Here is a 27,334-nt window from a genome sequence, read left to right on the forward strand (position 1 = left end):
AAGTACTGGGATTAAAGGCGTGCACCACTGCCCAGCTAGTATTTCTTTTTTTAGATTCTAAATTATTTTTCTAGAAAAGGTTTGACTTTTATATGTAGGGGGGTCTTGCTTACATGTATGTATGTGCACCTTGCATATGCCTAGTGCCCGAGGCAACCAGAAGCCCATGCTGCACCCTCTGGAGCCAGAGTTCCGGCCAGCTGCGGGGCACCATGTGGGGGCTGGGGCCTGCACTTGGTCCTCCACAAGGGCAGGATGTGCCCTTGACCACCTCTCCACGCGCATGGCATCCTGAGCGCCATGACTGCTCAGGAGAGCGCGTCATCTTACAGCACCCTGGAGGAAGCACCATGCAGACCATCACGGAGCACACGGGTGGAGCTGCCTTTGCTTCTTCAGGGGACAGTGCAGTCCCCTCCTCACCTGCTGTTGTCACCCTGAAGACCTGTGTCTGCACTTGTAAGGGGGACCACCCTCACTGGTGTCACGCAATGTCTGCGCCTTCGCGTCCCACATCCTAACGGCCTCGTTTCTCTGCAGGCCATCTTGTCAGAAGGAGCTCTTCCGGGGGAGAACACAGGATGAGCAGCGCTGGGTTGAAATGTTAAAGTGTCATGGTGCGGAGGGCAATGGGTGGAAGTCACACCCGTCATCCTCATCTGTTCCTTTGGCCTGGGACTGAGCGCTCCGCCTGCCTCCGTTCCCAAGTGCTGGGACTACAGGTGTGGGCCACCCCACGGCTCAGCTCCTCTCAGAGAGCAAGGCTGGGGTCCTGTCGCGCCTGCACTGACAGTCCGCCCGGGGGCTGCCGGGATTGCTAGACGTCCTGCCTACAGAAGACACTCATGAGCATCACTGTGGATGCTGAGCAGGGTACCCGAATACTGCCGGACAGAGGCGAGATCGGCCTCCATATAAAGTCACACAGAAAGGCTGCTGAAACCCACACGGCGTTAACAAGAAGGCTGACTGCACGTGGTCTTCCTCCTCACCGGTTCACTAGCTGCTGCTTACTGTCGGCCCACGTCTGTCCTGTCATGTCTGTCCTGTCACGGGCATCTCCTAGATCCACACGCACTAGAGTGGACCGTGCCTCCCCAGGCCACGCTGAGATCTCCATGGCTGCAGTGACCTCTGAGTTCTAGTCGGAAGCCGCTGCTGTGGTCAGTTAGGGGTTAGGAAGTGCTAGTGTAGACAGCAGTACCTCGGAAACACCTCAGGAGCTACGGCAGTTCGAGACATGTTCTAGACATGCCCTAGAACATGAACACAGACAGAGAAGACCAGATGGCATGTGTAGCATGGGCCACACCTGCGGCACACGACAGCACCCTGGGATTCCAGCCGTGGGCAGGCAGATAGGGCAGCCACCTTCAGTCAAGCCTGCCTCCTCAGAGACGAATGCACTTCACTCCAGACCGTGGCCATCTGCGTCTGCAGTGGAGAGATGCCGCGTCTGCCGGCCTGGGCTCTGGAGACGCCTCTCCTTTCCCGAGGAGCAGACGCCCTGTCTGTCTCGGCTCCCAGGAGGGCCGCCCACACGGACCTCCAGAAGAGCCCGCGGCGGGCGGCTCAGTCCGAGGGCCTGAGGCCTGGTCCGCTGTCACCCCCAGAACTTCCCTCTTCGTTGGAATAGTTCCCCGAGTCCTGGCTGGTCTGGGAGCTGTACTTCCTGTGATCTTCCCCGGGGGCTTGACTTTCCCCTGCGACGGCCACCGTGTCTGTGTTTTCAATGATGAAGCATCTCTCGGTGTGTTCCTCGGGCGTCAGAAACAGAAGGTTCTTTGAAGAAGGCTCAGAGAAAAACTAAGGGTAAAAAAGGAGAGGAGCACAGGTTGCTTACAATAGAAACTGATTTTCCAGCTCGGACTTCTTTGCTAATTCTTGTGTCCAACAGCAGCAGACCTACCTTTGGGCGTGTGCATGACAACAGATGAGCCAGACTCAGCCACGCACTGTAAGGTCAGGGGGCTCAGGGAGGCCGCCAGGCTGAGGCCTTTTGTGGGTCAGTCTGTGAAGAATGCTTAGACAGACACTGAGCTGTCCAGGCTGGGTGGGGACACTGGGATCATGGTCATCTGGAAGTCACAGCGTCCAGTTCACCAGCACTCAAAAGCACACGTGAGAGATGACATCTCCCTGCTGATCTAGCTGGAAGGAGCCGGTTCTGTTCACAACATGGCTGTCAGTCCCAGAGCACAAAGGGAATTTAAAACTCCAGCATGCGGGAAGTGAATGCTGAGCTCTGAGGGCTTCCCGCCTTTCACAACTCGGGTATCAGGGACTCCTCTTACAGACCTTGCTCACTTTCACATGGTCATCAACCCCTCCCCTGGACCTCTATCCAAAGCCCGACCTCTTGATCCCCGCTTCTCAAGTGCAGCCTGCCCTGCCCTGGGGGGAACAGATCGTCCCTTGGGTCCCAGGTTCGAGGATTAGCCCTTCCCCACTCAGTGCTCTTACTTCAGGTGCTAACCTCCCAGGAGTCCTGGGCAAAACACTCATGCACCATTAGAGGAAACTCCTGGTTTTGGTTTCACTGAGACCTCACCCAGAGGACTAGGTGAAGACAGATGGATAACAGGGTAACGGTGTTCCTGATACGGTGTGAAAAACCACACAGCTAACAAGTGGTACGACACATGCTGCAAGAGGTCAGGGACAAGTCATTATTCCGACTGCAACATACGTTTCACCAGCAAATGGCCATGTGCCGTAGAGTAGACGATGGGAATCAGTGGCCCCTTGTCTCGGACTCACACATGTTCATCTCAAGTGTCCTCCAAGACTGACCGTCCTGGAGCACGCTAGCCCCTCACCCCGTGACAAGGACACAGGAGAAGAGCAAGAAGGCACACCAAGGTACTAGTGTTTACCCTGGCATCAAGTGCCTGTGCTGGGAACAGGAAGTCGGAAGCCTCACTCATGGAGAAAATGTCCGCCCCAGACTCTGCATCTAGACCCCGGGTGACTGCTGGGTCAGGGCTTCATGGTCATTTCTTGGGGACGTCGTAAGTGCCGATTAATGGTTGTTATTGTCTACTGTTCGCTTCCACTTTTGCTGCTACATTCTTAGATGTGCTCATTTGCAACAAAATACAGCCACTGTAGATCACTCCTGAACAGAACAGCTATTCCACATTAAGCCACTGTTTCTAAGATTTTCCTTTTTTTTGAGACAGGGTTTCACTGTGCAGCCCTGCCTGACCCTAAATTCACAGAGATCCACCTGCCTCTGCCTCCTAAGTTGAGGTTAATGGTGCATGCCATCACACCTGGTCTGTGACAGGGCCTCTCTGCAGGCCTGGCTGGCCTGGAGTTTCGGAAAACCTCGTCTTGTTTTTGGAGATAGGATCTGACTACTCAGCTCACACTGGCCTCAAATTCACTGCAATCCTCCTGTCTCAGCCTCCAGAGTTTTACAGGCATGCACTACCATGCCAGGCTTCCACATCACTGGAATTCTGAAGAAACAGTCACATCATCCCAGATCACTCTCTGGACATCAAAGAAGCAGAGATCATCTGTTGACTCCAAACACTTGCCCCCCATTTCCTAGCTGGTGATAAGAAGAGAAACTCACCTCGTCAATACTGGGAGGAGGCTTGGGGGATGCAAAGTACACATAACTGAGGTATTTCAGGAGGCTCCTCCCAGCATATAAAACCAGGACCAGGGCAGAAAAAATCACAGTGCTAAGTGCAATCATAATCCAGGGTTGGGAAGAATTTCCTAAAACACATAAATGATAAGAGCATCAGCACATTCTTTTTTATTTATTTTTTAAAATTTTTCGAGACAGGGTTATTCTGTGTAACAACTTGGCTATCATGGAACTCTCTTTGTAGCCCAGGCTGGCCTCGAACTCAGAGATCCGCCTGCCTCTGCCTCCCGAGTGCTGGGAGTAAGTTGTGTGCCACCACCGCCTGGCCAGCATCAGCACATTCTCCTGAGACCAGCCACGGGAGAGGAGAAACAGTGTCCTGAGAACCCTTTTGGGTAGCACTTAAAACTTTGCTGTGGGCAGTGACAGTCACACTTGAAGACATTCCTGAGAACTGAGCCTCGGATGGAGAGAAGACAGAGGGGTCCCATCAGCTGGTATCCCCAGCCCCTGCACAGCTTGGACCCCACAGAACTGGCAGAGCATTCTGTGGCTAAGCCAGTGACCTCCAGGAACTAAAACACAAAGCAGACCAAAGTACGGGCATTTCCACAAGTTCACTAAAGACTAGAGAACAGAAACATTACCAACGAGTGATCTGGGTGTCTGTCAACGAGCAGTAACTACAGACAATGATCATGTGAGCACTGGATGAGGAGCAGCAGTAACTACAGACAATGATCATGTGAGCACTGGATGAGGAGCAGTAGTAACTACAGACAATGATCATGTGAGCACTGGATGAGGAGCAAGCAACAGGAAACAGGAATTGAACTGAGAAGAGTGTTCCACGGAGGACTTGGCTGGTTTCACTTCTGATTGCTGTGGTTCAGGAAGGACATTTTCTACCATTTGAAGAAAGAAGAAATTCTTCACCAATCTCAAAGCAGTACTTTACTTTTTTTTTTTTAATTTATTATGTATACAGTGTTCTGCCTGCATGTGTCCCTGCACTCCAGAAGAGGGCACCAGATCTCATTACAGATGGTTGTGAGCCACCATGTGGTTGCTGGGAATTGAACTCAGGACCTTTGGAAGAGCAGTCAGTGGTCTTAACCGCTGAGCCATCTCTCCAGCTGCAAGGGCAGTACTTTTATCACCTCTAACTACATGAAGACACCTAGAAGCTTCTCACCTGGCCTCGTTTCCTTACACAGCGTCTCACTGAAGCTGCTGCTCTTGTTCCACACGGCAAACGAGTGTACTCTGGCCTGTACACAATACAGAGTCCGTGGCTGCAGGTCCCCAATGGTAAACTCTGGGCTTCCCTTCACCATTTTCGTCTATAAAATAGTAAAATCAGTGATAAACTTCAGTCTCTTTATGAAATCGGACAGAGGATATGTATTTTCTGGATTCCTTTTCTATTCATGATGGTCTCTTCCCAACACCTAGTGGCTATGTATGTATCTAAGCAATATCAATGTTAAGTGACCCGTCATAATCAAATCAGTTAGAAATCTGTTTTCAAAACAGCACACGATGCCTCCTCCCTCAGGCCATTCTACCCCACTGTAGCCTAACGGTGGGGCGGTCAAGGGTAAGGGTTCCGGCCTCGCTCTGCCGCGGCCCACAGTAATCACCACACAAGCCGCGCTGCCCGGTGGGAGCATCTCGTTGGTTCCCTATTTCCTGATCTCTGAAGTGAGATTGTCTCTACCGTCTGTATGGGTCAGTGCTACAATGGCGCTGGGTAACAAAGCCATTTCAACACTCAGCAGCTCAAAGCGTTTTCTTCTCATTCGGCTACAAACTCGCTAGGGCAGTTCCCTCCAAGGCCTGGTCCCCCGGTCTCCTCAGTGAGGAAGTGAGCAACACTCACCGCTATTCGCCACACAAATGGACTGCAAACACTGCCTCCCAGAGTTGTTATGAAGAAAGACAGGGCAGGCCATGTAAAAACCTTAGCATCAGCCAGGCTACCAGTTGCTGCTGTGATTATGGGGACACCGTGGGACAGCACAGCCACTGTGATGTACTGACTCTGTACCAAGTATTTCGCATGCCACCCCATTTCAAGTCTGACCAACACCTGGGAAACCCCAGCTTCTCGGGATACCACTGCTTTAGAGAGCAAGGAACCCATATAAAGGTCAGCCAGAGTCTGTCAGCACGGGATCAGAATCAGCGTCTGACCTCAGGCCTGGCCAACGCTGAGCACAATTCCCAATGAGTTCAGTGACGCTGCAGTTGGTATGGGCAGACAGCAGAAGCAGGAGCAGACGGCGCTTTGGGATTTGTTCAAACTGCCACCAAGCGTGAAGAGACAATAGTTACTATCTCAACCGCACCGGATTTTAGGCTTGATTCCTTGACTGAAATTCCATGGGGGTTCATGCATGGGATGAATGAGTTCTGTCAAATGACCGGTTCAGAGCAGCACCTTCTCATTAGTTCTCCATAAGGAGATGTGTTAGCTGGTTCTCCCCCGACGGGCTATGCTGAACTCTCGAGTCCACAGACGTCATCATACCGAGGCTCTGTCAACACGCAGCTGCCCTCTGAGGACAGGTGACAATCTGGAGATCCTTGGCTGACACACTTCTGAGGGCGCACTACAGACACCCGAGAGAGCCCAGCGATGTAAGGACAACTTTACCACAAGGAATTACCTGGCCCAAACGTCATTCTTGCAAAGGAACCTTAGTTTGGGAAGTACTTGGGAATCATGATAGAATGGATCTAATTGCATAGCAATAGACTCAAGATTTATTTAAAAAGCAAACTGGAGGGTCGGTCGGCAAGAGGGCGGCCTAGTGGGTAAAGGTGCTTGCTGAGAAGCCCGACCACCTGAGGTCAATCCCCACAACCTGTCCTAGGCCTCCATGTGTGCCCTGTGATGCACACACAATGAATAGGTCATTGTTAACACGCACGCGCGCATGCACGCACGCACGCACGCACGCACAACGAAGCAGGGCCCAGATGCAGGCAACCTGTGCCTGTCGTGTCAGCAGGAAAGGCTGACAGTCACCCTGCTGCACACAGCCACGGTCACAGATGGTAACAGGCCTCCCTCAAACCTTAAAGCCATGACTTCTCCCTCTTGCTTCCTGCTCAGTTTCTTTCCCAATCACAGCTGCGAGGCTAAGTCACAAAGTTCCCGTGTAGGCTTTTTACCTTAGTATTTGAAGTGTTTTTCCAGAAACTGACTTCATAAGTCAGGCCATGACACTCGGTGCTGGGGCTGTCCTGACAGCTGACGTAGACAAGCAGCGAATCCCGGGACGGGGTGACGGCAAGGACCGGAGGGGGAATGGAGGCTGGGGAGGCACAGGGAGCGGAAAGGTGGAGTCAGGCACCAACTTAAAACAATTCTACCAACTTGAGCTAACTGAGGAATTACAGCGCGCCATGTGCACCACTGACCTAAGGCATGCATGAACCACACCCAGCATCTCAGCTCTCAGGAGCTCCGGCAGGACAACTGTTTGAACCCAGCCTGGGCTACACAGTGAGTTCCAGGCCAGCCTGGTCTAGTGTCAGATGCTGTCTCAAAGAAAACTTGACTTACTGTATTTTTGAGAATTAATAAATTTCTCTTCAGACCAAAAAGATGTGTTATCTCCATCTGACGCTTGTACCCGGAGAAAGAAAGTTCCTGTGTGGACGGCATCCCGAGGAAAGACACAGCGCGTGGTTCGGACTTCTGCACAGGTCGGAATGGCTTCCCATTTATCCGAGTGGTCTCCAGAAATACTTTTCAAATAGCTACTGTGGAAGAACGAAAGCAAAGGTTAAAGTCAATCGTTAAATCAGTAAACGTGTATGGAGTGACGATTTATAATACGTCAGACACTGTGGTAAGGGCTGTGGTCCCAGCGACAGTTTCCCCACTTAAGAAACTCGAGGGACAATGGAAGAGGCCCTGACTTCCAACAAAGGAGAGCTGGGGATGCTCCAGAGTGTGCGTGTACTTACTTCTCAGCAGTGTGGCAAGCTGTTCCTCACTGTGTGTGTGTGTGTGTGTGTGTGTGTGTGTGTGTGTGTGTGTGTCCGTGTGTGTGTTGCGGGGTGGGGCACATTTGTGTGTTTATAGGTAGGCCTTAAGTTGATGTCAGGGTATCTTGGTCACTCTCCACTTTACCGAGACAGGATACCTCACCCAATGTGCAGTTCGCCGACTTGACTAGTCTAGCTAGCCAGCTTGCCCCAGAACGCCCTGCCTGACTCCCAGGTGTTGGGATTATAGGTGCTGCCACACCTGTAGGACTTTACCTGGGTTCTAGGGATCTCAACTCTGACTCATGTTTACATCGTGAGCACTTTCTCTGCTAAGTCATCTCTTCAATACATGTTTATAAACACATTATTATTAAAACAACTGATATAAACATTCAGAAATAAAAACTTACTAAAAATATTCAAACCTCATTTTGTCTTATGTGCTGGCTAGTTTTGTGTGAACTTGATACAAACTATAGTCATCTGAGAGAAGGGAGTCTTGATTGAGAAAATGACTTGAGAATATCCAGGCTGTCAGCAGACAAGCCTGTAGGGCATTTTCTTAATTACTGATCTATGGGGGAGGGTCCAGCCCATTGTGGGTATGGACACCCCTAGCTGGTGGTCCTGGGTTCAAGAAAGTCCTGAGGAGCAAGCGAGTAAGCAGCACCCCTCCATGCCTTTGTATCAGCTCCTGCCTCCAGGTTCCTGCCCTGCTTGATCTGAGTTCCTGCCCTGACTTCCCGCAGTGATGGACTGATACAAAAGTACAAGTCAAATAAACCCTTTCTTCCTCAAATTGCCTTTGGTCACAGTGATTCATCACGATTGTAACAGTAACTGCTGGAGGCTGTGGGAGTATACAGCAGGTGACAACTAGTACTTAACAAGCTGACCTAGCCGATGACTGATTCTCTGATGGGTGACCCCAATACCATGGGGGTCACTGACTCTGACTCGTTTGTTTCTGTCTGTAATTCTCTCCTGTGCTGCCACAACTCTTCCCTAAACACAACGGCTGTAGGATTCCTCCACAGCCCACTGGTAGTGCATTTTACACTTCTGAGGCACACTTATAGCTGTGGATGGTCAGGAAGATGATTTCTGCTTAAGTTGTATAATTCTGATGAATAGAAATAACACTAGGATATTTTTCATTACTAAGACTGACATAGGAAAATTTTCAGCTAAAAAGACAGCCTTTTACACATTTAGCTGATTTTAGACTTTAGGACAAATTCACAACAGACTAGCTGACCCTGCAAATAAAAACACACAAGGACAAGTTCCCAGGTGTCTGTTAAACCAAGGTCAGGCATGAAGAAACTGGTAGACATTACCCTGCAGCAATTAACTTTCTGCACATACTCCTAACCTCAAGGTTCAGCCGACTAACTGTTTATTGTTTACGTCCTGAATTTCAATGTCACTCTCTGTCTGGGAACCCTGACCACTCAGAGCTACATGCTTACTTTACTCACTATGCCCAGTCAGAATGACCTCCCTAGCTTGAGAAAAACTGTGTGACTTATCATGTGTTATGAGAATGGGTCGGACCCTGTATATGTAACTTACATTTGTCCAGAGTTTGGCTGTTGAAGGTGTGTGTGTGTGTGTGTGTGTGTGTGTGTGTGTGTGTGCGCGCGCGCGCGCCGCGCGCGCGCACGCACGTGCACAGAGACAGCTGTGTAGAAGATGAGTGGCTATGTAGAGGAGAGAGCTTGTATAGCTAGATAGAAAAGAGATGTAGAGGAGACAGATGTGTATGTAGGTCAGAAATGTGTGTACAGAGGAGAGTGAGAGTGATGTAGAAGAGAAGTGCAAATTGTGAGTGAAGAAATGTGGCAGGGTAGAGAGATGTGTGTGAGAGACAGCTGTGTGGAGACGAAACTGTATATAAAGTTGTGTGGAAAATGTAGCTGTGGGAGACAGATTTTCAGAGAGATTTTTTTAAGATGAAGTAAAAGAGAAAGTTACCATCAGAAAGTGTGCGCTTCCTTATTTCCCCCAGATAGGAAAGTCTAGCTAGCCCCTGCTGCACTCTTGGAATTTTTGTATGTCCTGGAGGCGGTCTTGGAGCAGGGTCTCCCAAAGGCCACCAGTACATAACTGAGAAATCCTACCTATATTTTAACTTTTCTTGAAGCTACTTTTAACTATCATATGCTAAAATACATTACTTAACAGTGCATAATGTGCATACATATCATCCCAGGTCCACAATCAAAGACTTCAAGCTGGTAGCTTCAAAGTGGTCATCATGGGAATATTTCTGTCACAAAATTCAGCCAACACTACAAATAGGGCTTTTCCCTTCTGGAAAGGAAGTTGCGGCATCGACATACCCCTGCAAAAGTGCCATAACATAGATCCGTACCATCCATTACAGAGCACATCCTACCAAGGCTGAGCCCCTACCTGAGGCTAGAGATGAAAACCTACTGGCCAATAGACTACAACTCAAAGCATCTCACTGTAAGGCCAGAACCACAACCCTCCTAGTTGGCTTCCTCAGGCCTGGTGCCACTTGAGCACAAGGCCCCACACAGAATATGGCCATATACAGCTTTCCCAAGCAGACTCCATGCCACCTCCCCTCCAGCACAAAATTCCCAATGGTTCCCAAAGACCTGTAAGATAGGCACCCAGGGCCAAGCCTGATCCCACACAACTCCTTTTGTTTTCTAGTCACTTCTTGTCCAAATGTCCTGCTCTCCTAGGACACCCTCCTACCGTGGCAGGCAATATTCTAGGATACCCCCCAGGCTCCTGCCCTCCTCTCCTGCACCCTTCCTACCATCCTCTCCAAGAGTGTGGGCAGGACCTGAAGAGACGACAGCTGCTTCGCTTTCCTGTCAGATTACACTATCTGGCAGGAGGAAGGCTTTTGAAGATTTAGCTAAGGACCCAATCCGCCATTCTGAGTTAAATAAATGAAACATCTTGGTGGACATGACCTCTGAGATGAACCTTAACACAGGTGTAAAGGTCAAAGTCCGCTCCTAATGGTCTCTGAGATGCTGCCTCAAGTAATACAGCTTCAAGACATGGCTTCTGTCCACAACAGGATCATGCTGGAGAAAGGCAAGTGTTGGATGAAACCACCCTTCTCAGTGACATTCATTTTTCTTTTCTTTGTGTGTGAGCAAGTGAGTGTGTGCACGTGTGCACATGTGGACGAGTATGGTGTATGCATCTGTGTATGAGCTGGGATGTGTACAGCGGCCAGGGCTGGCTGTCAGGTGCTCTGCTCTGTCACGCTTCACCATATACCTTGAGACAGGGAACCTCCACTGAAATCCTCTGCTTCCCACCATCACACCCACCTCTCAGTCAGTTCGTGTGCAGTAAGTTGCACGAGAAGTCGTATGAATGAAATCAAAGCAGACTGGGTAAAGGAACAATCAGGAAAGGAACTCACGGGAGCCACTGCGCTCGGAAGCTCACGTTTGGAGACGCATAGTCCCAGCTCAGAACATAGCTCTCACCATCAGCGTCCAGTTCTAGGTTTTCTGGCACAGGCATTTTATCTGCCACTAGAAGCCAAAGAATCCATTAAACATACATTTTAAATTAGTGAGACTGGACCACAGTTGTCATGTTTGATTTTAAGAATCAAAACACACTAAATCTGTAATTAAAGCCATGAGCAAGGCCAGCTCACACGCTGGCCATAACTGTTGGCAAGGTTGGCAGTGACTTAAGCGTTTCAGGCTGTTTTCATTTCTGACATTTCATCTGTAGTGGCATGCTTTGGGTACCAACCATTCTGCTGGCAACTACATGAGGTATTACAGGCAAGTAAAAAGCATTTATGATACTATAAAAATTTTAACTTTTAAGTGAAATTAACTTTCATTAGTATTGAGACAAAAGTTATAAAGTAAATGACTTGATTCTGTACGTGCTGTTATTCTTCCTTCCTTTGTGCATGCGTGCATGAGTGTGTGTGTGTGTGTGTGTGTGTGTGTGTGTGTGTGTGTGTGCGCGCGCGCGCGCCAGGTAAGTGTTCAATCACACATCTCTAGCCAATGCTTTGTTTTAATAATTATTAACCCATCATAAACTTCACCACATAACATGGTCCAGGAGACAATGGCCCAGTCAAAGGCTGTCATCTTCAGTTCTGATCTACAGCCGAGCTCTTCCATACCTGTGGTGTTTATACACTGCACTGCACTGGAGTTGCTGTGTTTCCTAAGGAACATATGCATTGCTTCCACTTTTAAACAGTAAGTAGTCTCTGGTAACAGTTTTAAAATCCTTTCTGTGTAATTTGTGGTTTCAATAATTTGCTATAAAGAAGATAAAAAAAAATATACAGTCAAATTTTAGTATTCAATCACCTCTTCTCTCTCACATCAAACCAAGGTAAAAATAGAAACTTACTGTCACACCTGAAGACTTCTGCCAGATCACTATCTTGTACCTGAAGCTAAAATTATCTCTTGCCCACATGTTCGCACCTTGTCCGGGACGAGTGATGTATACTAGCACAGCTTTATCTTCAGCTTCTAAACGTACTCCTGGGGGGCCAATGTGAGCTGTTGACATCAGAGGAGAATTATATAACTTCAGTAGTATCATTCCAAAATGTTCACAACAAACAACGTCTGCCCCTGTCGGGTAGTGGTGGCCCACACCTTTAATCCCAGCACTGGGGGTGTGGGGGTGGGGGGTGGGGGGTGAGACTGGTGGATCTCTGTGAGTTCGAGGCCAGCTGGTCCACAAAGTGAGTTCTAGGACAGGCTCCAAAGCTCCAGAGAAACTCTGTCTTGAAAAACCAAAAGTCTGTCCCATGAGGTAAGACAGAGGAAAGCCCTCACAAGTCTCACACTTTGGGAGGATATGGCAAGAGCAACCCCCAAACACAGACATGCATGGACACACTGCAGAATAACATGTACAGAGCAGGGAACGGAACAAACAGGAAAGCTGTTCTGCATCCTCCAAGCAGAAGTCTGAATAAAGCATGGAGTTGTGCACACACACAGCAGAGAAGCAGCCCAGGCCCTGGGGATCCCCTGTGAAGTCTCTAAGACAGGACAGTGCAGGGTGCAGAGTGTGAGGAAGGGGCTCAGAAACAGTCGGAGACCTGGCTGGGGCCCACGCAGAAGGAAGCGGCAGCAATTTTAGAAGATGCTGGGGGACTGAGCTTGGCGAAGGGTCAAACTCCATCCAGGTTTGAGAATGATCAGCCTCACCAAGGGATGAGGAAGCAGCAAGGTCAGCAAGAAATCAGTGAAGAAGACAAGCGCCTTGGCAAAAAGGTCAAAGATGTCTCGGACATCCTCACCTGATGGGTCAGACGGAATGTGTTGAGATATAAAATGTAGGAAAGGGTCAGAATGAACCCAGGGTCTGAGCTTGAGCAAATTACCAGCGGATGTCATTCCCTGAGACACGAGGGCTACAGGAAAGGCTGTGAGGGAGACTGAGAGCGCCACTTGATTATTCTACTGTGAGACGGCTTTAGACACTGGACGGACATGGTGACACCAGTCTAATGCTCAGGGGAGCAATGGGGCAGGGGAGGGAATTCTGGGAGTCAAGGCAGGGTTAATGACTAGGTCTTCTGCGGCACAACCTTGCAATCTCCTGGAGAAAAGAACAAAAGAAAAACAAAGAGGAACAAACTGAGTGAGCAGGAGACTGAGGAGCGAGCAGTGCCCCAGAGAGCCAGGAGAGGAAGAGCTTCGAGGAAAAGGAGCCATGCATGTCCACGCTGTGCTCAGACGCACCGAGCCTGAGGACCGGGAACGCATCTGTTAGAAGAGGTGGCTGTGACGTGGGCAGAAGTGATAATACGTGAGCAGGAAGAGAGCGAACGGACAGTGATAAGAAGGGAAAGGGAGGAAATGACAGACGGGGATTCAGGCCATTCCTTTTAAAGAGCAGGACAGGGCAGTACTTCCTGAATTTCGGTCTCTAGATCTCTCTACGCTGCTCTAGAAATCATGGGGCTGTCAAAAGCCTGTTCACACTGTTACGTGCTTTCACATCCAGCTACTGACCATTAAAATAGATAAAATTACAAAAGGTTTGTGAATTCGCGAAGATGATAAAGCTATCAGACACACTGCTCAAAAGTAATTTCCAAAAACAACAAGAACTTAAAGGTGTCATATTGCTCTACATTAAAAAAATCTCATTAACGTGTGACTAAGCGACAGAGACCCCATGTCTGCAGTCAGTAAGTTCACACGGCGTGTCTGGTGTCCTTTCCAAATTCCTGTGTTTACAGAGATATCACAATGAATGAGGCAAGTCTCTGAGTTACCAGGGAGAGCCTTGACTTTATGGGACTCCTAAGAGGCTCCTGGCGACGACACTTGGAGAGCCACTAACAGAGGCCAGAAGAACGGGCCTCAGAGGAAGGGAGCGTCGCCACGCAGACAGATGGGTTCACAGAGAACTCTGGTGACATTTCCTAGAGAACAACAACACAGCCAACAACATTTCTTACCTTTCAGAAACGGAATAAACGGGTCCCCTTCATTCCATGGGGAAGTGCTCTTTCCTTTTTCTGCTCTTACTCGAAATGATATTTTAATATAAACATTTGTGTCCAGCAAAGAGAATTTGCATTCGGTCCCTGTAATATGTTGACACCCAGGCAATTTTAACCAGTTCTCCATCTCTTCTCTTTTAATTGAGAAAAAAAAAAAACAAAAAACAAAAAATGACTGAATGAGCTAATGTATATACAGAAGTTTCAAATACATTTTCTATTCACCAACATAGTTAGCTTAAGAATTTATTTCCTATGTAAAGTGTCACATGTGCTGAGTGTGTGAGCCTAAGTGAAGGGCCAGAAACAAAATATAAACAAACAAAAACAACAATGGTTGCAGCTAAAAGGCCATAGGCAATGTGCAATTCACCACACAAACTGTGCCCAAGGCAATTCATAAATTTGTCATTTGGAACAACAGAGGCTGTTGCCATCAGGGACATTTCTAAAGCAAATGTCTTCAAAGGTTATGTGCTTTACTAGGTCTCTCCAAGCTGCATTACTACATGAGCTGCACTATTCACAGCAAGGTGGTCAGCAATCCACTTGTGAAGCCTGGGATGACCGAGTACCCCAATCACGATTCAGACTTGTTGATACTGCCCTGTGACCTCTACCAAAGTCCACATACAGAGACAGCTTCATAATGACAGAAAAATACAATGGAAATCATACTTAGAAAAAGCATATCCTTTGAGATAATTATGTCTGTTGACATTTACCTGATACCCTCTTATTCCTTTTTGATACAAATAAGCCAAGTTACTACTTGAACATGTCAGATATCTAGTTAATTTTTGTTGTTCTTTGAGACAGGGTTTTTCTGTGGCCTTGGCTGTCCTGGAACTCATTCTGGCCTCAAACCTGGAGATCTGTTGGCCTCTACATCCCAAATGCCACCATCACCTCATCATTTAGTCAATTTTTTTTTTAAAGATTTATTTATTTATTATGTATACAGTGTTCTGTCTGCACACACCCCTGCAGGCCAGAAGAGGGCACCAGATCTCGTTACAGATGGTTGTGAGCCACCATGTGGTTGCTGGGAATTGAACTCAGGACCTTTGGAAGAACAAACAGTGCTCTTAACCTCTGAGCCATCTCTCCAGCCCCATTTAGTCAATTTTTAACAGAGTTTTCACTTCAATTTTATGAGTGGTTACATTAGCATTTCAAGGAAACAGAAACAAATGATCCATGAGACAAAAGCAGGTATGGCCTGATTCAAGACAACTGTGTGACTTCTGGGAAATGAGCCTGCATCTCTGACTTTTAACTTCCTTATTAAAGATTGGGAATTGATCTGATGATGATGGCCTTCTGACCCTCTATGAATAGACTGCCTATCCTAGGACAGATCTCAGCATTGTGTGATCTCTTCTGACCCTCTATGAATAGACTTCATATCCTTGGATAGACCTCAGCATTGTGTGATCCCTTCTGACCCTCTATGAATAGACTGCCTATCCTAGGACAGATCTCAGTACTGTGTGATCCCTTCTGACCCTCTATTAAAGCTAGATGCACCTGGTAATTATTAAAGGGAGATCTGGAACTAGAGATAAAATTTGGAAAAGGAGAAAGTTACATTTCCTTAGCACATCCACCTGGCCTGGGTAATAGTCTGTGTAAATCTTTACCTTCTCTGACAGATGGTCTTGTTCTTAGAAAGTCTGGGAAGTTTCTCAGATAAGATACTTTTGTCCAGAGATGGTTCTGTCCAGATGTTGCTAATGATGACAGTAATTACGGAGAGGCTTGAAACTAGGGGTCTTGACTGTGTCTGTTGTTAGCACAGATGGAAGAAGGTTGTCCAAATATTCCAAAAGTAATGGGGAAATTGTGCCCAATGAATGAATGATCTTAGACAAAGAATTAAATGGAAAAGCTACAATAGCACACAAGAAATTCATTGCAGGAAAACGGCTTAATATTCAAGAGCCAGTATCACCAAGACTCCTTGAGCCTTGGCTTGACCTCTGGAAGGCCCCTGGCCTCTTCCAGGTATTAGCTTTGTCAGTCAGCTGAATTCCTACTTCATGTTTCTGTGGCCCCCAGCATCCTCTATGAATAGACTAAAACATACTCTAGGACAGACCTCAGCATTAGGTGGTATGTTTCCTTTGCTCTCTTCCAAACCAATCACTCTGTTTCCTGGGGTCTTCTAAAGATTTCTTTTAAAATGATGTGTATATGTGTCTGTGCATGGCCATGTGTATGTTACTGTGGGAACCCATGGGAAAGATTGGGAAACAGCTGAAGCTAGGGTTGTAGCTGCCTGACCTGTGCCGAGCCCCTACGCTGGGTCCCCTGGGTCCAGTCCTATAACTGCTGAGCCCTCTTTAGACCCTGGGTGTGTCACTGTAAACAAAGGGATTCCAGTGGAAATGTCCAATCTGAAAAATTTAGGTGACTGGTTTAATAGTCTTAAAATGGGGCATGGTTGGGAATGGTGATCCATGTTTAGAATCCTAGCACTGGGGAGGCTGAGACGGGTGGTGGTGGTGGTGGTGGTGGGGAACGGACCTGAAACTTTGAGGCCAGCCTGGGATAAACAGTAAGTCTGAAATCATTCTAGGCTATATAGTAAGACTCCACAAACAATATTTCAACAAACAAATATAGTAAGAAAAAACAATAAAATTAAATAATAAAAATGTGGTGGCAGTGTTGCTCAGTGGCCAGTGCTGGCCCAGCACATATAATGCCTTGACTCAGTATGACTGACAAAGTGACTCACTGCATACAATGGCTGAATATAAAATTAGCCCCACTTCCCTTTCAACCAACCATTATTTGTTATCTTTGTCTCCCTTTATGTTCCTGGAGATGTAGTTTAGCTGTCAATACATGGCTACTGTGTTCAAGGGAGCTTCTTACACTGGGAACTAGTTTTATGTTTTTTTAAAAAATTTTTTTATCGGGGCTGGAGAGATGGCTCAGAGGTTAAGAGTATTGGCTGCTCTTCCAGGGGTCCTGAGTTCAATTCCCACCAACCACATGGTAGTTCACAACCATCTGTAATGAAATCTGCTGCCCTCTTCTGGCATGTAGGCAGAGCCCTGTATACATAATAAATAAATCTTTAAAAAATTCTTTATCATACACAATAATTACAGCAGAATGGAATTTGAAACATGGCTATTTAACAGATACAAGACTCATTCATAAGCTTGGTCTCAAGAAGTAACTTCACGTCCTGCCCACTGAGGCATTTGAACATTCAGGAGAGTACGTGATAGAAAAGGCTTTCAATATTCATGAAATAAAGAGTGAATATTGTAGTGGGTAGCCATTCTAGCCATGCCTAAAGCACTGGCCCTAGAGAGGTAGCAGGTAACTGTTACACCTGCCTATGACCTTCAAGTACATGCCCTGGGGCATGGCTGCTTGGGGACCCTTAAGGCCTGGGATGCACATACTAGGCACTACCTTGTGGTTTTGGATGCTGGGGCGGACCAGGGCAGATCTCGCCAGAGAAGAGTGCTGGACTGTGCCTCACCCTTCCAGGATCCTGCGACAAATTTCTTTATTCTGTCTTGTGAGTTTTTCTTTCCCAAATAAATTCCATTGCCACATCTTCTGCATAATCCAGAAGGTTGGGATCTCCCATTTGGGTTATTTCTATAATTAGTATTACTTCTAGGAACACCCTGTGTACAATTTCTTCTCATATGACCTGGTGTACCACAGTTCAAACATTTGGTACCTTGAGGCCTCCTTCCACCTCTGGAAATGGCCTCTCCTAGCCAAGCCTCATTACCATAGTGAAGAGACTCAACACCATTTGTATAGTGAATCCATTCCTCCAAAGGTCAGAATCATGGGTTTCTCCCATTAGAATATGACACATTACACAGACCACAGTCTTTCTGTTCGGTTTCCCTGGAGACAACGACTCTGTCTGTATTCCAGAGTGGCTTAGAAGACACTACATTGCACAGGACCCTGTACATGGCTATCATCTTACCTCAGCCTCCTCTGTGCTGGGATTACAGGCGTGGGCCACTCTGCCCAGCAAATGTCCTTTTAGATAGCAGTGGCACTGATGCTTAGACGAGTATGCTCTCGATCTGGAGATCTGAACAGCTTACTCATTCCACTGATGATCAGTGCTGCCTGTGACACGGTGAGGAACACACACCAACACACACTGCGTCTGCTAGGTCTGCTCACACTTCAGCTCCTCACTTCTCACTCTCATGGGCACTTCAGTTTTCATTTTATTTAAGTAAATATTTTTATTTCATTTAAAACATTTTAAATTTATATATGTGGGTATGTTCGTGTGACTATAGGTACCTACCTATACCTCTTGTGCTGGAGCTACAGACAGTTGTGAGCCGTTTAACCTGGGTGATGGGAACTGAACTGGGGTCTTCTAGAAAAGCAGTGAGTGCTCTGAACTGATGAGTCATCTCCCAGCCCACTGTGATCCTCGTGTAAAATCACTCACTCAGGACTCGACAATCTTTAGAGTTAAATCAGCGTACCTGGGCAAGTCCCCGATCAAACTGTGGCCCAGCTCATTTAAATCTGTTTCCTTTCACTCTTTCCTGTCTTGATTTGGATGATAATCTACCCCTGTCACACCTGTCACCTCCATTGACAAAAGGGACCGCAGACACACACACAGCAGCAGAGGACAGACTCAAGGCAGATTTGCTCAGTCTACACAACACTGCACTGATGCTGTTCGTCACGCACATTTCTGCAGGGGGACTGCTTACAGAGCCACAGGGCAAGGCAATGCACACGTGATGCTCCTGCCAGAGCAGAGGGCACAAGATGATCGTGAACTGAGTCTGGGGTAAGCATGGTACTTGTGTGAGACTCTGGCTGTCTGCTCTTTGTTATCGGGTAACTTTGAAACATCCCCACTATACCTAAACCAGCTGTTGGATGAAAGAATTCCACCCTAAAACAAAGAAAAAATGTATCAGCACTCAACACTGAATGCACAGGAAACTCACTAGAGATAAGCATGCTTTTGTCCACAGACGGTTAGGAAGCTGTAAGGTCACTCTCTGTTTCAGTGACACGTGGAAACAAGAGTGCACAGTGGCCGAGGAAGCACTGGGGTCCTGACTGGAAAGTCCTGACACCTTCCTCCACTCCATCCTACACAGGGACAAAGGCGTGCAGACGGGGTCCACACCTAGCAGGAGATGGAGGGCTGCACCTCCTGAGCTGGCCCTCCTGTGAGCCTGCCCTCTGAGGCTCTGCCGATCCTCTTGGCAAACGGGAAGCAGAAAGTCAGTGCTGAGATAGAGGCACTGGCAAAAGCATTCAGTCTATGGAAATGTAGGGTCCAAAACACCGAGGAGTATGAACTGTGTCTAAAATGAAAATCCTAGGGCTGGAGAGATGGCTCAGTGGTTAGCAGCACTTATTCCTCTTGCAGAGGTCCTTGGTTAGGTTCTCAGCACCTACACGGTTTACAACCTTCCCTAACTACAGTTCCAGGGAATCTGATGCCCTTTTCTGGTCTCCACAGGTACCAGGTATGCACATGCTACATATACATACGTACAGGCAAAACAATCACACACATAAATTAAATAAGCCTAAAATTTCTTAAAAAAAATGAAACCTCTGTGTATGATGGGAATTGAGGGCTTGTTCCAAGACCCAGCATGGCCTTCTGGGTTCTCTCCACATGTCAAGACAGTTCAGACACTATTACACATTTAATGAGTATGTGACATCCACGAAGAGATGATATGGGAATGACTGTCTCCTACTCTCATCCTCAAACCTCAAGAAATGTTTTATTTTGTATACGCATGCGTGTGTGTGCGTGTGTGCAAACACACCAAGGCAAATGAGCGGAGGTCAGAGGACAACTTGCAGGAGTTGCTCTTTCTTTCCATGTGGGTCCTGGAAGAAGGACCCACTCAGTCTCTCGGACTGGGGCAAGAGCTTTGACCTGCTGAGTCCTCTCAGGTGTCCTTCAGCTCAGCTCAGTCTCCCCCGAGAGGAAGTTAGAAATGTAAAATTTCCTACGATGGAAACAAACAACTGCTTCCCACATTAAAAAGAAGCTAGTTATGATGATGAAGTTACAAAAATCATCCCTAGCATTCCAGCAGGCCAATCAGTCACCTACGTTCGATATTCTGCTGAGAACGTCACATTGCCCACTGCTTCTCTGCTGTTCCACTGTAGGATACAGTTGTCGTCTATGATGTAGACGTCTATATCCTCAGGAGGTTCCAGATCTTCTCCACCTGCAAAGCCAACAAGCAACAAACTGATTATTTATATGATGTACAGATATTTTATACATTGTCATTATTCACATTAGTAACAGGACTGAATGCATTCATTTTAAAATCTTTTAGCTATGATGCCTAAGAACCCCAAACAACAACCACATGCATAATAACCCTAAGGGTGAAATAGTGGTACACACACAATCAGTAACCAACTGCTCACCAACTGAACTTGGATCTGCTCAACAAGACAGAAACCATGCCTGGTACTGGAAACCTTGCTGACTGCCCAGGGTCATGAGTCTTGGAAGAGAACCTAGAAACATCAATTTACTAGAACCAGCATAATCCCTAACTATATTTAAATGTTTGTCCTTCTACCTACAGGTAAGTGTAGTTCTTACCTATCATCAAGGAAACTGTTCTTTGCAACAGATGGAGACCATAACAAAGACAGAACTGATCCAAATGCAGAGTTGTGGAGCCCAGCCCAAGCGATCCATCTACAGTAGAACTCTTGAACCTAAGGCACAAGGCTCACTGGGAAGATGGAGCAGAAAGACAGTAAAAGCCAGAAGAACAGGGAGTTAATTGTGTTTCCTGGAAATGTCAGAGGCTACATCCATGAAGTCTCACCAACATGACTGCCTAACATGCCCTAAACAAGCACACCACCAACAGACATGTTAATGTGGGAGGGGAAAAGCTCAAGGGGCCTCAGTCCTAGAAAAACAAAACAAAACAAAAAACTCCAGGCAACTAAGGAACGGGGAGAGTAGAAGAAATAGTCTTTGCCAGGGAAGAGCACACCAATCATTTCATATTGACTACCCAATATCAAATGGCCAGCCTGAAAACATATACCAAGTACATATGCTTGAGAAGGTTAATTATGTATTTAGGCATACACATACACACACACACTCTTAAAGAAAAAGAGACCATGAATTTGATAGAGCAGGTTGGTGGTAGTGGTGGTACATGGTAGAGTATGGAAGGAAGAAAGGGAAGGAGGAAATGATGTAATTGTATTTTAATCTCAGGAACTAAAAGTACTTTAAAATTTTAAATTTGATTTCTGTATTCTATTTTATGTGAGAATGTTTTGCCCACATAGGTATATGTCTTCCATGTAGGTCAGAAGAGGGCATCAGATCTCCTACAGATGGTTGTGAACCACCAAGGGAGAGCTAGGAATTGAATCCAGGTCCTTTGCAGGTGCAGTTAAGCACTCACTCACTGAGCCATCTCTCCAGCCCAGGACAGAATTTATTCACACACAGCAAAGTATATAGTAGTCTCTGATGTGTAGGAGCTGTAGCCCAAGACCCCCAGTGGATGCTTCAAAGTGCAGTTCACACCCAGCTCTATCCAGACTTTTTCCTGCATATGTAAACATACAGTTATGATAAAGTTAGATAATAAAAATAAATGCAATATAGTGATTACAATGGGGTGGAGGACACAGACCATTATTAGGTAAATAAGAGGGTTCCTTAGATACAGTCTTTGTATTACTTCACTAGTTATTTGGATATCCCAAACAAAGGAAGACCTCCACCCAAGGAAGGATGGAGAGATTTTTGCACACAATTTAAACATGAGGTGTGTGGACCTTTATAATTACTATATCTTTCTATATTGAACCTTTATTAATACATAATGCCTTATCTCTTATAGTCCTACTTGTGTGAATTAGAAACTTGCCAAGAAACTATTTGATAATAGACCACTCTAAGAAGGACCATGTTGGAGCCCATCTAGGCTTCCTAGTGGCTGTACCCAGCAGGAATGCATAAGAGGATGATTTGATCACAGGCCTGAGTGCCAGGTGTTTGGAAGGGGCTACACTTGGCTGTAACTAGCAAGGGGGAGATCCTTTGCCCCTCCCCTTGGCATTGTTATAAATAGAGCTATTTATATTGGAATAAAGTTCTGGTCTGATGGATTAGGATCCAGGCCCTCCCGAGGCTATCCTATATTTTCTGTTTCTCTCTCCTCTATACTTCTATCTAATATTTCCTGCTGCTCCTGCTCGAGAGTACCCTTGGAAAAAGTGGGGGTGGTATGCCCCCCCCCCCCCCAGGACCAGATTTAGACAGCATCTTCCTCCAAAAGGAGTTAACGCACAGGCCTGTCTGCCGCCTCATGCACTTGAAGGTTGGGATAAGGGCTGTTCCAGAACCTTCAGAAACAAGCGTCATTCCTGACCTAACACTTGCAGGACAAGTAGGTACAAGAGTAGACCTCTGAGGTAGACAATCTTCTAAGAATGAAGTAAGGTATCATTTCATTCTGGTGGCTAGAGCCCCTCACTCCCTAACGTGTCTATGTAATGCCCCCCTTTCCCACCCTCATATTTACTGAATGTTCTAGAACTTGTTTGCACTGTGGATACAGAAAACAAACAAAAACAAAAACCATGTAGTCCTTGAATACGTATACCTGGCTTTTGGCTACTCATGTGTTTCAGAATTAAGTATTTCATTTCCCTTCAAAGCAGAGTCACTCTTTTGAGTCAATGATTTAAAGTCCTTTAGTCTGAGACTGATGCATCTTCAACTTTGGCACACTCCAGAGAGTTCTAAAACCGTTTAAATAGCAGTGCAAGTGCTGTCTAGGTGGAGACACTGACGCATGCTGCCTACTCCAGTCATATTTCTAGAAGCCTTAGAAAGACACTTTTAAAAATCCTTTTTAAAAAAATGTCCTCATATGGTGGAAGAAGACAATTAAAAGTTCCAGCTAGTGGGCTCATGATAAAGAAAAAATGTAGCAACCACAGCAACCGCTGGAAGAGGTAACAGTCTTCTTGCAGCTGCAAGCTAACGAAGGACAGCACCTCCGGATGGGAGGTACATCAATCCTGAGTCTGTTCCTATGTAGTCTGTAGACCCCCAACCCCCTTGCTTCACCCCGTCCCCCAAAACCCTGCACCATTGCTACTCGGGGTCTCTCCTGCTTTGCTGCTGTGTCAGACGGACAGAGAGGCCTGGGTTAACTCACAATAGTAAAAAGACTCTTTGCTTTTGCATCGGATTTGGTTTCTTAGTGGTCTTTGGGGGACTCTGGGTACAACAATATCATGACACACTTCTACTCCAGAAGTTTATAGATTACAGTTAGATTACGTGAGGAGATCTCTGAGAAGACATTTTCCGATTCTTCTTTCTTTTTAGCTTTTAGGGGGTATCCATCAAGTCTCCCTACACTGTTATCACTTTCTTAGTGTTGGGGAATTGAACCCATGGTTTTGTGTATGCTAGGAACGACATTTCCAGTACCCCACCAGAGCCTTTGAACTCCATCCCTAAATGAATCTATCCCGTTACCCGTATCCCCTTCACTCGATCCCCATCACATTTGTTGGAATTTATAAGGTTCTGTGCAGAAAGGGCAGTAACTGGGCCTATAAGATTAACAAAAGATCCAATAGCATTTGTAGTAGTTACAGTATTCTGTTCAGGTATGAGTACTTTACCTGCATGTACACCATGTCCATGTCTGGCCAGAAAAGGGTGGCGGGTCTACCTAGAACTGGAGTTACACATGTTTGTATGCCACTACCTGGGTGCTGGGAACTGAACCTGGGTTCTCTAAAGGAGTAGCCAATGTTCTAAACTGCTGAGTCATCTCTCTAGACCCCTGTTCATACTATTTTAATTAAAAAGATTGTGAGCCAGAGAGGAAGTGGAGATCTGATGAGGTACAGCCAGGGACAGTTTCAGGGAGGCAATCTTCCTATGGATAACTAAAGGAGCTCCTGATGATGGAGCATTTTGTTGCTTGGGTGACCAACAACTCATAAGTGAATGGATGTTGAAGGAATTTAGCAGAGTCACTGATTCTGGGGTAGCTATTAGAACAGCTGTTTTTCAGAAGTACTTTGATGCTGAAGAATCCTTTTGGAAAACAGCGATTGTTTTGCTGAAGGGGCATTGTAGCCATCTCATGACTTTGGTCACAAGAGGTCTCAGGCACACCTGAGGTTCTTGTATTATTGTGTACTGCAAATGATACATAATAAAGGACTACGGTCATGAGGGCATGTGATGCTCTCCTTTAGTAAGACATTTAAATTAGATTAGGGACCTTGGTATGAGCAAACACTTTGTGTAACAATCAATAAATAGGCCTTTGTATGGCTGTTCTGGGTTCAGTCCATCAGAGGTTGGACTTAAATTTCATCTTAGACGGGAGCGGAAGAGATGACTCAGAGGTTAAGAGTACTAACTGTTCTTCTAGAGGTCCTAAGTTCAATTCCCAGCACCCACATGGTGGCTGACAACCATCTGTAATGAGATCTGGTGCCCTCTTCTGTATACATAAATAAATAAATAAATCTTTAAAAAAAAATTCATCTTGGAGTGCCTTCTTCAACTAACTAGCACTATACGGTGCACCCCAACAAATGGAGATTTGGAAATGAGTTAATTGGATTTAGTTTTCAGATTTTACAGTGTCAGTCACAACAGTTTATTCCCACCTCAGCATGCAACATAGCATTTCTTAATTTGTGTATGTGCCTGTCTATCTGTGGGCACATTCACGCTAGATGGAGCATGTGGAAGTCAGAAGACAACTGGCTGGAGTTGATTTTCTCTTTCTACCATGTGGGTTGGGGATTGAACTCAGGTCCTCAGGCTTGGGGGCAGGTGCTTTTTCCTGCTTAGCCATCTTGCTGGTCCAGCATGTGAAATTTATATAGGAGCATTTATTTATAATTTCAGTTGCTTCCAACCTTTGATGTTTATCTTGATGGACAGTAGGGTGCACTATTTTCTGAAGTCTGATGTAAATATAAAGACATACACCCATGCATTTATACACTAAGATTTCATTAGCAGGTTGGACAATTTTCTTGGTCTAAAGTCCTAACTGGCCCTTACTAGGATACAAAGCATGATTAATTTAATTTTATTATTTGAGTTTTGGACTAAGGACCAACATTACAATTTCAAGTTTAGTGTAACAATTCATTTACTTTTCAATATTGTTACCCTTTAGGGGAAAAGAGTATTAACAGAAATAGAACTGAGAAGGAGGCCTTTAACATGTAAATGGATAGTCAACTATTTTATTTGAAATATTTTCTTTAAGAAAACAGCTCTGGTTGGGTGTGGTGGTGCACACTTTTAAACCCAGAATACCAGAGGCAGAGGCAGGTTGATCTCTGGGAGCTCCAGTTCTGCCAGGGCCATAGTGTGAGACCTGCCTCAAAACAACAAAACAAGCTTGGGGTGGCAGCAGATGCCAGTAATCCCAGCACTCAAGTAGCAGGGGCAAGAGGGTCAAGTCCAAAGCCAGCCTGGGCTACATAGTGAGATCCTGTCTTAAAATCCCAAACAACCACAGAGTCCAGGAAGATGTCTCAGTTGATAAAAGTGCGGGCAGAACAAGCCTGCGGACCTGAGTTGGGCCTCTAGCTGGATGGGGGCGTGCACACCAGTCATCTAAGTGCTGAGCAGATGGACGCAGGAGGGTCCTTGGTGCTTGACGAGCAGCCAATACATTATTATCTAGCTCCATTTTCAGTCAGAGACCCTATCCAAATAAGGTGGGCAGCCCCAGAAAAAGACACCTGACATTGACCCCTGACCTCCCATTTCATGAGCGCAGCAGCAGCAGCAGCAGCGCGCGCGCGCGCGCGCGCGCACACACACACACACACACACACACACACACACACACACACGGCTCTCAGGACAGACTCTCAAGTGAGGTTTTCTGTTCAGTCAGAAACTGGTGCATGGTGTCAGGCAAGGCACTTAATCTCTCAGTGCCTCAGTTTCCTGCTCTGTGGAATGGCAGCGCTGAAGGTTTAGTTTATTCCTTTCAAACACTTTGTAACAAGGGTAGTGAAGAGTCCAATAAAATGCTCCTATAAATTATGCTTTAGTAACTGGTTCAGTTTAAGGCAGATTCTTTTGAGGAACATTAACACTACTGAGCACAGATGGCCCGGTACTACTTATCCTCTGGCCTCAAACCCCTGCCTCAGCCTCTCCAGTGCTGGGATTACAGGTGCATGTCACCACAACTGGCTACAATTAATTTACTAATGTACATCCTCCTCAAATGTCCATTTCACGTGACAAATAGGGAGGAATTCCCTTTTACACTTAAGTAAACATAAAGCTTTCCAAGAACAAAGGCTTCAAAACCAACACCACGGGCTGTATGTATCAGGCACTTGCCCGAGTTTCCAGTACTGGGTGCTATCCGCAGGTGAGACTTGGGGTATCCGTACCTCCCAGGTGTACCGATTTCTAAGGGGAATCGGAACTTACTAGCGACCCCACAGACCTCCAGGAGACCTGGCGGGCATGCTGGGCTGTGTTCTTCGGGTTCCTTACACCACTATGAGAAGATCGCTCTGTCTATCACTTAGAGTAGTCGCCGTTCTCCTGAGTAACAACCGAGCCGGGTGGTTTCCTGGCTCGCTTGTTATTGTTTTGTTAGCCTGCTCCAACGTGGGCGCGTTAAGGCGACTCTCCTCTCTCTCCGCGGCGAGGCCGGGACAAACTAACTGCGCCAGGCTGGGGAAGCGCCTTTCTGCGGCTGTCTGGCTCCCACCCGCCATCCGCCCGGAGGGTCGGGCCCAGGACAGCGTGCGCAGGCTGCAGCAGGGGCGCAGGCGCCGACGCCGGCGCCGGCCGGGAGGGTGACGGGGTCAGCGGGCGGGGACTGCGGCCACCCGCGCCCAGCTAGCGGCCAGTGCCCGGACGCCCAGGGCTCTCCCTCCCCGCCGCCCGGCCCTCTTTGGAATTTAGGAACAAATCAGTATTTCCAGTTTCCGAGAGGCCCCTCGGCTCACCTGCGGCTGCGAGCAGCGCCCTAGGCTCCCCAGCCACCAGCACCAGGGCCGCCGCGCCCAGGAGAGCGAGCATCGTCTCGGGAGGCCAGACCGGCGTCGTCTCACATCCCCGTCTCCTCCAGCGGCGCTGTGGAGCCCGAGAAGACACGCACGGCAGCGCGGCCATATCCGCGACGCCC

The 27,334-nt window shown here is 47.0% G+C and overlaps 1 protein-coding gene across 3 annotated transcripts; it reads right to left on the bottom strand.

Annotated features, from left to right (window-relative positions):
• Positions 1–27,334, bottom strand: Ifnar1 (interferon alpha and beta receptor subunit 1). Of its 3 annotated transcripts, none has more exons than XM_028877110.2 (11): positions 27,156–27,334; positions 20,233–20,353; positions 14,076–14,254; positions 11,999–12,153; positions 11,763–11,904; positions 11,031–11,145; positions 7,179–7,375; positions 6,785–6,927; positions 4,800–4,947; positions 3,584–3,732; positions 1–1,806 (listed from the first exon to the last, which is right to left on the bottom strand). In XM_028877110.2, exons 1-11 carry the CDS (start codon positions 27,319–27,321, stop codon positions 1,573–1,575), a joined length of 1,749 nt encoding a protein of 582 aa, XP_028732943.1. In that variant the 5' UTR covers positions 27,322–27,334; the 3' UTR covers positions 1–1,572. The 3 variants fall into 3 exon arrangements, with proteins under 3 accessions (XP_028732943.1, XP_028732941.1, XP_028732944.1); XM_028877108.2 differs by having other exon boundaries at positions 7,179–7,378; XM_028877111.2 differs by lacking the exon at positions 27,156–27,334 and adding an exon at positions 26,629–26,826 and having other exon boundaries at positions 7,179–7,378.

This window comes from Peromyscus leucopus, chromosome 12 (assembly GCF_004664715.2).
Source record: "Peromyscus leucopus breed LL Stock chromosome 12, UCI_PerLeu_2.1, whole genome shotgun sequence".
Classification (NCBI taxonomy): domain Eukaryota; kingdom Metazoa; phylum Chordata; class Mammalia; order Rodentia; family Cricetidae; genus Peromyscus; species Peromyscus leucopus.

Bases quoted from the DNA above. Each gene is read 5' to 3' on its own strand.
- Ifnar1 (XM_028877108.2), bottom strand. From the start codon at position 27,321: ATGGCCGCGCTGCCGTGCGTGTCTTCTCGGGCTCCACAGCGCCGCTGG. The intron at 11,905-11,998 runs GTAAGTTTCTAT...TCTTCTTTATAG, and splicing joins AGAAGTCTTCAGGTGTGACA to CAAATTATTGAAACCACAAA. The intron at 3,733-4,799 runs GTGAGAAGCTTC...TATGTGTTTTAG, and splicing joins GTGTAAGGAAACGAGGCCAG to GAAATTCTTCCCAACCCTGG.